The sequence below is a fragment of the Octodon degus genome, unplaced genomic scaffold, assembly GCF_000260255.1.
Source record: "Octodon degus isolate 3935 unplaced genomic scaffold, OctDeg1.0 scaffold00018, whole genome shotgun sequence".
NCBI classification, from domain to species: Eukaryota; Metazoa; Chordata; class Mammalia; order Rodentia; family Octodontidae; genus Octodon; species Octodon degus.
In genome coordinates this window covers 22363430-22375933 of record NW_004524594.1, presented here as the reverse complement: position 1 = coordinate 22375933, position 12504 = coordinate 22363430, and the positions used below count along the sequence as shown (strand labels likewise).

Here is a 12504-nt window from a genome sequence, read left to right as displayed (position 1 = left end):
GCAAGAGCTTATGTCAAAGTAAAAGATGTCTAAAATGTTTACAGTTCCTTTTTTTTTTTTTTTTTTGGCCTTAAAATGTGACATCTACTCATATAATTTTTAAAAGGATAAATGACAAGATATTATCTCTGGGTTCTTTTTCCTTTCCTGCCTCTCCTCAGCCCCCAGTACTGAACCCTGGATATACTAGGTAGCAGGACAGTTCTTGTCAGTGAGGTTAGCAACAGAGAGGCATCTCCTCAATGGAGGCATTGTATAAGTTCTCAATAGCTCCATAACCCTCCTGCCTACAATACTCTTATGGCCAAATTGTCCACCATGGCTGATCCTGTGGATGCAGTATTCTTTGCTGGTGAGAAAGTCATGATTGATGACTAAAGAAATCTACTGTGCATTGGTGCCTCTGGACAGTGGCAATCAGGGCAGAGCAGAACTCTGTCACAACTCTTTCATTTTGGCTTTATCTCCAGGCATGGCAGAGACAGTGGGATCTTGGGCATGCATCTTAGAGATCCAGTCCACCCTTCTACCAGTGTTGATGAAGAACATTGTCTGGAAGATGGCCAGGATTTCTTACAACTTACACAATATCCAGCTCCTTCACCTCTCATTTCCCACTGATGTAGAAGTGGTGGGACTCTGCAGGGTCAACTCTTCCTTCTTGACAAGAATCCAAATGGATTCCTCCATGAACACTTCAATTATCTCCAGCACATTGAAAGCTATGGCTGATTGCAAAACCACATGGGCATTGCTGTTGAAGTTTTGGAATATGTCATAGATCTGGTCTCTGGATCCATGGCTTCACCTATCATTAGGCTCAACCAACTCAAACATCTTTTTTTTTTTTTTTTTTTTTTTTTAAATTTTTTTCCTTTTTTTTTTTTTTAAATTTTTTTTTTTTTTTTTTTTTTTTTTAAGAATTATATACTTCTTTTTTTTTTTTAAATTATTTGTTTATTTATTTATTTTTCTGTGTGTGTGTGTGTGGCCAGCTCAGCCCACCAGGGGGCGGGGCTGGCTGGCATGTGGTGCTGGGGGATTGAACCGCGGTCCCTGTGCTTTGCTGAGCTTGTTCTAAGTAGGTGCTTTAGACCACTGAGCCATCTCACCAGGCCCTCAAACATCTTGATATATGTGGGGGACTGGTATCTCCAATTAAGTCTATCAACATACAGGCAAGGGGACTTACCATGATATGAGAGCTTCTGTCTGCAGCCTCTGCACTGCAAGGCACAGTGTAGATGTGGCAGGTGGCAACAGGTGAGCTCATAGGTGTCTTATCTCAAATACTGCTCCCAAAGCCTCATGCGGGAAACTTTATTTCACAGAGGAGGAAAGTGAGGCTCAAAGGCCAAATTCAAATATAGATGTTGTGCCCAGTGTTTGGACTCCAGACCACTGATGGTTAATTACTGTGTTTTGAGTTATTGCTATTCAGTGGCTGCTTCTCCATTCCAGCCCTTAGGGAGAGCTCCTTGATGCAGAAGCTACATTTCACCACTGCTAAAGCTCTAGAATTATGTAGGTGAGGCACAGAGAAAGCATCATCAAGTGTTGGTAGAAGACTTGTTGCAGGACACTGTGATCCCAGAGGATGGGGTTGTCTCTCTTGGGTTGTGGGTAATGGCTGGAGATGTTTGTGGCAGGAAATCCTATAGCTCCTGCTGACCTCAGGGTTTGCTCTGAGCCCCAGGTCAGTCAGGCAGAACCTCTTCCTTACTGTGTGATGATTCTGTTAGTTCCTAAATACAGATGTTTCTGAGTCTAGAGCTGTACTCTCTGCTGAACTACAGCAATGTGCAGGAGGACTGACCTGCCTAAGTGCCAGGCAGGGTAGGAGAGGCCTAACAAGGAAAATCATAAAGGTGTGTCAGAGACAGGGTAGGTAAAGGTTGTTGCCGACAGAGGTATAGCCAGAGGCTAGCACAAGAGGAAGGGATGAGAGTTACAGTAGCAGACAGTTTGTAATCCTTGAAGCCAGAGGATAGATCTTTAGTCTAGTACAATTTTCTACTGTTGTGAAATGTCAGAAACCAAATTATGGCTTTACACAACTTGAATTATTGCCTTTTCCAAGACTTCCAGTAGTAAAAAGTGGGGTGCTATACAAACAGCCCCTTTTGAGTCCAGTGAGTGTGCTATGGTTTAAATGTGGCTTGTCTCTTCCAAATACATGTTGAAATTTGGTCCTCAAGATAACAGTGTTGAGAGGTGGGGCCTTTCACAGGTGACTACATTGTTGAGGAGTTGATGCCTTTGTCATGGGTATGTGTTCTTGGAGACAGAACTGGGTCTCACAAGTATGTTGTGATAAAGCAAGGCCACCTTCCTGTTTTATCTGTTCCTCTACAGGCTGCACCAGTTGGCCTCTCAATCATGAGGCCCTCACCAGAAGCCAAGCACCAGATGCTGGTGCCATCTCCCAGCCTCCACAACCCTGCCAAAATAAACCTTCCTTTATAAAGCAGGTATTCTGTTATAGCAAAAAAAAAAAAAAAAAAAAAAAAAAAGATTAAGATAGTATGTTATGCAATTTACCAACAAATGATTGCAATCTTCATTGCCCAAATAGGTCAATTATTGTCTCTGAAATAGGATAGGAGCTGACAGCATTTGGGTTCTTCATTTAATATCCTTTTGAGAAAAGGGCCAGGGAGCCTTCTTATCCTGTGACATGTAACCTTTATTTGAATGGAACTATGCATGGCATTTATGAACATAGAATTGGAAGCCACACCGTTTGGGTGCAAATACCCATGACTACTTTCTAGTTGTGTGACCTTGCCATCACTTAACCTCTACAAGTTGCAGTGCCCTGATTTCTCTCTCATCATGCAAACCCCTTTAACAGTAGTTGGCACATGGTAGACCACATAAGCTATTATTTTTATTCTTGTCCAGATACATCAAGGTAGTTCTGAATGTAACAGAAGCTGGAGAGATAGCGTAGCAGTTTACACATTAGCCTCTACAGCAAGAGGTTGTAGGTCTGAGTCTCAGGTCTGCCTTTATTGGGGCCGGGGAGATGGCTCAGTGGAATAAGCACTCCCCTGTCAAGCGCAAAGGCCTGAGTTCAATCCCTGGTTCTGCAACAAAAAAAAGCAATTCAGTTTTCTCAATAAAATTATGGAAAAAAAATAAAATAAAAATTTTAAACTAAAAAAAGGTATAAAATTTAAAAAAAAGAGGTTTCATTTCAAATTGCTAGATTTCTTGCTGTGCTAAAGTAAACTAGGGGAAGGGATCAGTTACCACGTCAGAGCTGAGTAAAAACGTTCCTTGTGGGTAAGATAGGCCAGTGGTAAGCTCAGGGACTCACAGGAAGAAGTAAAATTGGAGTGAAACAGTTCCTTACCCAAAAATCATCCGCCATTCAGCCTTTGTACTGCCCATGGCAGTGCTATGTGCTGTAGGCAGTACATCCTCCGTTTCCACAACTCTTACCTTTCTCAGGGTCCTGATGAGAAAGCCCTTCGTGACTTATTAGCATCACCAAATTACAGCAATGACGTTCAAATGTTGCTCAATTGAATGGAAGGAATTATTTGGAAAATGAATGGGGTTGAGGTGGCATGGTCTGTCTCCATCTTCATAGCAACAGCTGTAAATCTGTATCATTCTCAAGTGGGGGAGGAATCTGGGTTTCAATGACTAACATACAACTGTACATTTTAAAGATGTTTTATTAAAAATAGGAAAACCAAACAAAAAGCCCAACCCAAGAACTCTTGGTTCTAGGAGTCTGGGAGCAGCTTAGTCTGTGGATAGGGTAGAACCTGGAAGACAGACAGTATGGGATTCTACAACCCTGGAAAGAGTGAGAGCTCCACAACTCTGTCAGGAAGCACCGCCTTTTCCCAGGGTTCTCCCAGGGTACCTTTCTCTGGCTCTTATATTTATCTACTTGAAAAGACTGTGGGGTGGGCTGGAGGGCTCAGCCCCCAGAAAACAGCAGGGTGGTCAGTCTTGGAAGGCCCTTTGTTAAAGTCACCAACCATCTGGGAATGAGAGGGTGGCCCAGGCCTCAGGCATATCAGCATCACCCCTGAAGGTGGCACTCGGCCCAGTCTGGAGAGGAGGGCTCAGATGGAGAGATACATCCCCAGTTTCGGCGTAGGGCTCAAGGCCCTGGGAAAGAAAGGGACCAGATGGGGCAAGGACCTAGAAGGAGCCTCCTCCTGGGAGGTCAAGACAGGTGCCGGGATTCGGCAGGCAGGTGGTGCTCAGGGTCCCTGGGGGCCTCGGGGCAGTGACCTGATGGGTCTTGGGGGTGGGTTGTCCAGGACAGGTTCAGGCCGGGCCCGTGCACTGACACGACGCTTCTGCTTGCGCAGCAGGTAGTTTGAATACTGCACCTCAGGCATGGCCAGCTTGATGCAGGCCTCAGTGGCAGGGCCAGCGCCACCAGCGCCGCCTGGCAGGTCATAGCCCATGATGTCCACCTTGCGGCTGGGTTGCCATGGCTGAAGCTGTTTGGTGCGTATCTGCGCGGCGGGCCTCAGCACCGGCTTGTCGCCGAAGCAGCGGCGCAACAGGCGCTGGCGAGCATCCCGCAGCTCCTGCGCCTCGCGCTCCACGCACGCGCGGCCGGCGCGCGCCACGCGGCGCCAGAAGGTGGCGTTAAAGTGATCGTAGAGGCCGGCGTCGAGCGCGTTCCAGGTGCGGGCCGCCCGCGCCAACGCCGCGGGGATGGCAGCCAAGCGCGAGCTAGCAGCACGCGCGTTGAGTTTGGCGTACAGTACATCGTCCAGGTCCCAGGCCAGCAGGCGCCGTAGCAGTACTAGCGATTCGTCGAAGTACTCGGCAATCATGACCAGTGAGAAGACCTCCTCCACCTGGCGGATGAGGCCCGCCAGGTAGGCAGCGTCATCGCGTGGGCTGCGCTCGTTGTCGCCACCGAGGTCATAGGCCAGGGTATTGTGTGCAAACATGGCGAAATGCTCACCCGCACGGTAGTAGGCCTCAGGGGCGTGTAGAAAGGCTTCCAGTGACGCATTAGGCACGCGCCGGAAGGCTGGGCAGTACTGGTTGTAATAGCTAAAGAGTGACTCAAACATGGCTGCTGGCTCGCGCAGGATGGTGACGTAAATGGTGCCTGGTGGCATGAGGCGCTCGAGCTCTGAACGGTCGAAGCGCAGGTGGCTGGCTAAGACTTGTGGCGGCCGCGTGGCCGGATGCACGAAGTGTGCTGAGAAGTTGCGTGGGTAGCAGAACTGGTGCTCACAGCTTGGGTGTGGCAGGGCCACTGTCAGGTTGTGGCGCTCTGCAAAGCGGAACAGGATATTCTGCACCGTTGTGCCTGCTGTCTTGTGCGTCTTAAGGAAGGCCACTGTCATGTGCTTGGGGCGCGGTGGTGACTCCCGCAGAGGAGGGCAGCTCAGAGGGAACAGTTTGGGGTACCTGCAGGATGCAGAGGTGTGCCAGAGGAGCATATGAGAGGGTGTGGCTTGACCCTTTTCCCTCCCCCAGGATGGCAGATGTGTTCTAGATCAGCCTAGCCATGGAACAGTAGAGGAATGAGCCCTTTAATCACCACTAGCCTCCTGATATCTAAATTCTTATGTATTCCCTTCCTCTTGGGTATGGCTGGACTTAATGATATACCTGTTAAATAGAACAGAACAGAAATGATGGATGTAATCTCTGAGATTATATCAGAAAAAGGCTTCTGTCTTTTATTTTTCTACTCTTCCCAGGGTAATTCATGTTGGGAGAAGCATATGGTTGGCACTTCTATAAGAGTTACCACATGGGAACAGCCCCAACTAGGGCAGGATCTATTAACCTGATGAAAGAACTGAGACTACTAGACCATAAGCAAGCTTGGAAGAGAAACCTAATCAAGTCTTAGACTGCAGTGTGGCAAACACCTTGTTTCAAGCCTATGCAAGACCTTGAACCAGAGCTAGTTAGCAAACTACTGGATTCCTGACCCACAGAAACTGAAAGAAAATAAATACTTGCTTTCAGCTGCTAACGTTTTAATTTACGCAGAAATAGAGAAGGACCAAGGTCCTTGGAGGTCCTTGACAATTCCCACTCTACAAATGTGGAAACTAAAGATCAGAAATAATAGTGGTCAATAAAATTATGGAAAAAATAAATAAAAACCTTCATCTTCCATCTTAAAAAAAAAAAAAAAGAAATAATAGTGGTGATTTACTGTTATATTCTAGATACTCAGGAGGCTGAAGTAGGAGGATTTGCAGGTTTGAGGCCAGCTTAGGCAACTTAATGAGACCTCACAAAATAAAGAGGACTGGGGCTTGGTGTGACGGCACATGCCTGTAGGCCCAGCACTCAGGAGGATGTGGCAGAAGGATTGCTGCAACTTCGAGGCCACTCTGTACTACATAGTTAAGACCCTGTCTCGAAAACAAGCAAACAAAAAAAGGACTGGGGCTGTAACTTGAGTGGTGTACCCTAGATTTGTCCCCAACAACCGCCTTCACACACTAAGACCAGTGGAGAACAAAGAAAAATAATCAAATCCTCATGCTTTTTCTGAGTTTTTCACATTAACTAGTTCCTTACTTTTTAGGTGGCTATACTAAGCTTTATGGCAAAACACCATTTGTGAAATTTCTTTTAAGGTACAGCCTTATTCATTTATTCAACAAAGACTTTTTTTGAGTTCTACCATGTGTCAGGCACTGTTCAAAACTCAAGAAATACTATAGTATACAAACAGATAATCTACCTCCTCCTGAAACAAGTATTTGGGATTACTGGTGACTTGTAAGGATTTTGCAGGCTTTGACTTTTCTGTTTTTTCCTCTTTCATCCTAAGCATCATATAAACACTGAGCAGCTTTGAGAACACAATTGAGATTTTCTGTGTGTGTGTGTGTGTGTGGTACCAGGGATTGAACTCAGGACCTTGTGCTTGCCAGGCAAGCACTTATTCCACTGAGCTATCACCCTAGCCACAATTGAGATTTTCTCTCTCTCTCTCTTTTTTTTCTTTTTGTATTTTAGGTTTTTTTTTTTTTTCTTTTCTTTTTCTTTTTTTCAGAACCAGGGCCCTTGCGCTTGCCAGGGAAGCACTTATTCTACTGAGCCATCTTCCCGGCCCTTTTTTGTATTTTAGGGAAGGATGTACAAGGGTGTTCAGGGTCTCACTACTAGATTGGACTTGTAGTGATCTGCCTGTTTACAGCCTCCCAAGAGCTATGATTACAGGTTTTGCCATCTCAGCATGTGCCGGGGTGGGGCCAGCATGGCAGGCCTAGGGATTGAACCCCCAGCCCCTGAACCTGCTGGCAGGCGCTTTAATCCACTGAACTATTTGGCTGGCCCTGAGATTTTTCTCTTTGTGGGTGGTATAGGCTGAGAATGTCTACATAAACACTTATAAAACCAGCAAATCATTTGTCAAAGGACATTGGGCTCATTCACATCATTCCCCAGCAGTTGGAGTGGTGGTAGTACAGGCCTGTAATCCTAATACTCAAGAGGCAGGAAAATTGTCATGATTACAAACCCAGCCTGGGCTACATGGTGAGTTCAAACTACACAGTAAGGGCCAGCCAAATAGTTCAGCTGATTAAAGTGCATGCAAACAGGTACGGGGGGGCCGGGGAAATGGCTCAGTAGAATAAGCGCTTGACTGGCAATCGCAAGGATCTGAGTTCAATCCCCGGTTCCGCAAAAAAAAACCAACAACAACAAACAAACAGGTATGGGGGTGGGGGTTGAGGGGGGGCTGGAGAGATGGCTCAGTGGAATAAGTGCTTCCCTGGCAAGTGCAAGGGCCTGAGTTCAGTCCCCGGTTCCGCCAAGAAAAAAAGAAAAAAACAAAAAACAGGCACAGGGGCCAGAGGTTCAATCCCTGGGCCTGCTGTGCCAGCTCCCCCTCTGGGGTGCACTGAGACACCAATTGAGACTGGGTGTGGCAGCGCGTGCCTGTAATCCCAGAACTTGGGAGGCTATAAACAGGAGAATCATTATGAGATCCAATCTAGTAGTGAGACCCTGAACACCCTGTAGACCCTTCCTCCAAAATACAAAAATAAATAAATTTTTTTAAAGACTACACAGTAAGACACACCCGCCCCTGCAAAAACAAAGCAAAAAATAAAATAAAACCCAAACCAACAAATAATAACACCATTCTCCAGGGAAGATCATGTAGAAAATGGAGAATCTGATTCCCTAAGAAGTGCAGTGACTTGTTGGGTTCACAGAGTTAGGAGTAAACAGGTTCATGTGGTACCCTATATCAGGGTAACAAGTTGCACATATCATTCTTATTTTATAGATGAAGAAACCAAGGCTTGGAGAAGTAGACATTGTACAATACAAATGAAGTAATGAGAAGTTTGCAGTGCACTGGGGAGGCACTCAGCCACAATGCTGTGAAAAGGGTTCAAGCTAGATTTGAATCCCAGGTAACTCTTGGACTTAGAACAAGTCACTCAGTCTTTTCAGTGAAGATCAGTATCTGTATTGTTCAAAGATATGTATGGAAAGTACTTCCAGGATAGAGGGAAGGAACAACTCAGTAGAACTCTTCCTGCAGGTGGAAGAATGAGAAGGGGACCAGCCAGTTCTGTTGCTAACCCAAGGTGGCTTTGGGCAAACACATTTCCCCTCTTGGAGCCCTGCCCCTCCCCGTGGCCCTGACCACTTACCAGCTGAGCTGTGCCCCCTGGTGGATGAGGAGGCTTATAGTGCTGCACCCCAGCACCAACAGCAGGATTTTCCTGCGGCTCATCATCTTGGTGGCCTGCTGCAGGCGTTGGAAAATGGGTGGCATGGTGGAGCACCCACCCCGGTCCACCCAGGGCCTTGCTATCCAGGACTCCCTTCACCAGAACTCATGGGGGCTCCTGGGGCTCTGGTAGCAGGGCCAGGGTTCCTGAGAAGCCTGGCAGGAGAAGCAGGCAGACGAGTTTGCGGAAGGCAGAGATGGGCTCCAGGTCCTAGCAGGTCTGCTGCAAAGGAGAACTCCAGTGAGTGGGGTGAGCAGAGAGGCCAGAGCAGATCAGATTCATACCTCCTGTTACCAAGGCCCTATCTTTTAACTGTTCCAGATAGTCTAGTCTTGGGTGGAATTACAGGGCCTGGGGTGTGGCCAGCCCTTCAGACTGCAGCCACTCTGTCCCTTGAGCCCTATCTCTGCCTTTCTGCCTGTCCTCAACTAGTCTTTGTCTTATGGCCATTTGTATCTGTTTCCATAGCAGGCTGGCCCTGGCACCTGCATATGGCTTAGAGTACAGAAGTCTCAGCTCAAAAGTTTCTGCTCCTTTCAGATTTCTTGCCAAGTTATTTCAGCCAAGGAGTGGCTCTGATTCCCCAAAGACTGAGTGCCTCAGAAACATGGGCCATACTTTCACTTCCTTGAGTCTCAGATCAGTTCTGTAGGCTTACTGCATATTCCATGCTATTATATAATTAACTCATTTAATCCTCTCTACCATGCTAATAGAGGTAGTATTCTCACTTTATAGATGAGAAAAATGAGGCTCTGAGAGGTGATGTCACTTGTCTGGGCACACAACTGGTTACAGTAGTACTACACCCTATAGCTACCTTTTCTGGCTTCAAAGTTCATGCCCTTGGATATATGCTGTTTTTATAGAAGACTGATTTCTCCATCCCTGTCTGGATCATAGCAGTTCTGCATAGATCTCAGTGCTGAGCACTCCTGACTGGCCTCCTGCCTAGAGGGCCTAGGACCCATAAATCTAGGAGGTAAAGGAGCCTTCATCTCAGGTGAGTCACAAATGAGGTAGGAGAAGGGTCTGGTTTCTAGACTGTCTTTTTTTTTTCTACATGGATGCCTTGGCTCAAAGACAGCCTATGGGCTAGGTATGGTGGTGCACACATGTAATCCCAGTACTCAGAAAGCTGAGATAGGAGGATTGCTGCAAGTTTGAGAACAATGTGGGCTACAAAGTACATTCAAGGCCAGCCTTAACTGCACTGTGAAACCCTGCCTCAAAAAAGACAAAAAACAAAACATAAAACCCCACAAATCCTTGACAGCTTGGGTAGAAAGTCATCTTCATCAACCATGACTATCCCTAGGTTAGATTTGGACTCTGTCTTGCCCCAGGGTCATGTGTCCAGCTTTAGGTTCAGCTTTAGCCCTTACACATACACCTCCTTTCCAAAGGGGAGAGGGCCTGGAACCTTATAGACGTGTGTGTGGAACTAGGACATCTGGGTCTCAGGAGAGGTGAGGTAATGTGAAAACTCTCTGACCATCACTCACTCTTGGCTTCCAATCCCTCTTTACCCCCCTCTCCCTGTTAATCCTGGATTACATTTAAACCTGTTTAGGTAAAAAGATGCCCTACTTGTGCTTCCCCCTCTCTCCAGGCCCTATCACCTGGTTTCTTCTGCCAGCCTTCAGACAGACTAATCTTCCTGGAGCCAAGGGGCTGAAGAGCCAGCCACAGAGAACAAGCAAGGGCACAGCAGAGTCAGCCTTGTGGCCCTGTCTTTTCAGGGATTGATGGGGCACAGAAAGGTTGGTTTATCCTGGATTGAGTGGCCCGCAAGAGGAAGTTAGAGCTCTTGGCTCTCCCACGATTAACTTCTCTTTGTCATGTATCCTGTCTAGAGGATTTGGGGACCAAGTGGGAGTTGTTCAGGGGGCAAACTGAGGAGCAAATTTATTGTCACCTTTGTTAAATTTGTTGAAGCCACCCCATTTCTCAGAAAAGTTGGGGCCAGCTGAGGAGGTCACTACAACTGCATCAGGCCTTTCCTTGTCCATAGAGACAGGGTGATGGGGCATATGATGTTGCCTCCAACCCTATTTGATACCTGCCAGGGGATGAGTATCAGTGTAGGAATTCTCTGCAAACTCAGGGTCTGTTTGGCCTCTTCCTATGAAGACTGCTCATTACCTCCAGATATAGCTTGGCCCATTATTGATCAGCCTCCACAGTTACAGGATTCTTCTTGGGATAGTGGGGTCACCCTGGTGGCTATATCCTCTCCATTCTCTTCTGTGCTGTGTAGCTCCTGCTGTCTTCCCAGAGTGCACAGCACATTTTTCTCCATGACAGACCTCCAGGTATGTGAAAGCAGGAGACCTGGCTCCTCTGGTTGGGCACTCCGCCAGACAAAACATTCCGGGTACAGAAAGAGGGTTTTGCTGGGTCACTGGATGATGCCTGCCTACCTCAGCCAGGTCATTGCAAGGTGCCCCTTTTGAGATGATCTTAGGGCAGGAGAGACAGGAGGGTCCATCTGGGCTGTGTTTCCCTGTGGTCTTGAGGCTGATACCAGTGGGTGGCAATGATATTTGGCCAGGCTTTAAAGCAGTGGTCCGGGTTTCTGCCTTCAAGAGACATCAGACTACTCCCAGTGTCTTCCCCACAGAGAGAGGTTCCCTCTGGTATCCCAGGCAGGTCAGGGTGCCAGCTTCACCCAAATATCAGAGCTAATTTTAGTCAGAACAATCTACTTAAGGCTGCTGCCCAGTTTTGTAAATTGCTTTCTTTTCTCCAGGGAACCAAAGAAGAAATGATATAAATGGCAAGAGCTTTGTAAACTGGCCTGGATGTCCTCCACCCCAACCCAGTGAGCCCCTTCTCCTCTGTTCCCTCTGAACTCCATGGCTGAAACCAGTGCACTAAAAGGAGGGGGCACCCTCGCATGAACCACTGGGGCTGACCTGAAAACTCGATCCTGACCTGGAGGATGGTACAGACCATGGAGGAAAGAGAGTGACCCCTGGGGCCCCAGGGGAAAAAAAAGCAGCAAGGGTTTGTGTGTGGGGGAGCACATTAATGACCTAGGAGATCGAGTATCTTTCCACCTTCCTCTTTTCCTCCCTACCCCCAGTCCGCACCAGGTCCCAATGCCTCCTTTCCCTGTCACCCACCCCCACTCTGCCGCTGCCTCTGAATTCCCTTTCTCCATCACTAACCCCCTTCTTTATTCCCCATTCCCTCAGTTTCACTCCAGCCTCTTCCAGGGATCCCAGCACCCGCACCGGTGTCTGATCACCACAGGAGATAGGCCAGAATCACCCTCCTACTGGTCCTGTCCTGCTCCTTGGAGGTAGCAGAGAGCCCCTTCCTCATGGTCTCCAGGAACTAGGCCCCCACAGCATTCTCCCTTCCCACCTCCTCCTTGTTCTCATCCCTGAGCAGTCCACCCCGTGTCCAGCCCCAGAGTGGCTACTGCAGTACTCACACCGCACGCGTGGGCTCGGCCTCCAACCCGGTTGAGGGGTAGCTTCCCGCTCCCTTTAGCCTCTAGTTCCGAAATCCCCAGGGGTCCGAGGGCACTGGGGCCTTGAGCACAGAGCGCTGGGTCGATTGCCTGGCTGCGCTTGGATGGGATCAGGTGGCCTCGGCGTCCGCTCACTCGGCTGCTCTCGGCTCTGCCCGCTGCCCGCCCCCCATCTCACACTGGAGGCGGGGCGGGGGCGGGGGGGGGGGTCCCGGGGGGTCAGCGGAAGGGGAGAGGAGTATGCCTTCGTACCGGAGGTGGGTCCCGTGGGGAATGGGTTGTCTGTGAACACGGGGTTGAATCTTT

At 48.1% G+C, this 12504-nt stretch overlaps 1 protein-coding gene across 3 annotated transcripts; it reads right to left on the bottom strand.

Moving 5' to 3' along the window:
* Positions 1-3688: 3688 nt before the first annotated feature.
* Positions 3689-12332, bottom strand: Gal3st3 (galactose-3-O-sulfotransferase 3). Of its 3 annotated transcripts, none has more exons than XM_023710678.1 (3): positions 12160-12332; positions 8637-8939; positions 3689-5403 (listed from the first exon to the last, which is right to left on the bottom strand). In XM_023710678.1, exons 2-3 carry the CDS (start codon positions 8759-8761, stop codon positions 4227-4229), a joined length of 1302 nt encoding a protein of 433 aa, XP_023566446.1. In that variant the 5' UTR covers positions 8762-8939; positions 12160-12332; the 3' UTR covers positions 3689-4226. The 3 variants fall into 3 exon arrangements, with proteins under 3 accessions (XP_023566446.1, XP_004627265.1, XP_023566447.1); XM_004627208.2 differs by having other exon boundaries at positions 8637-8936; XM_023710679.1 differs by lacking the exon at positions 8637-8939.
* Positions 12333-12504: the final 172 nt, after the last annotated feature.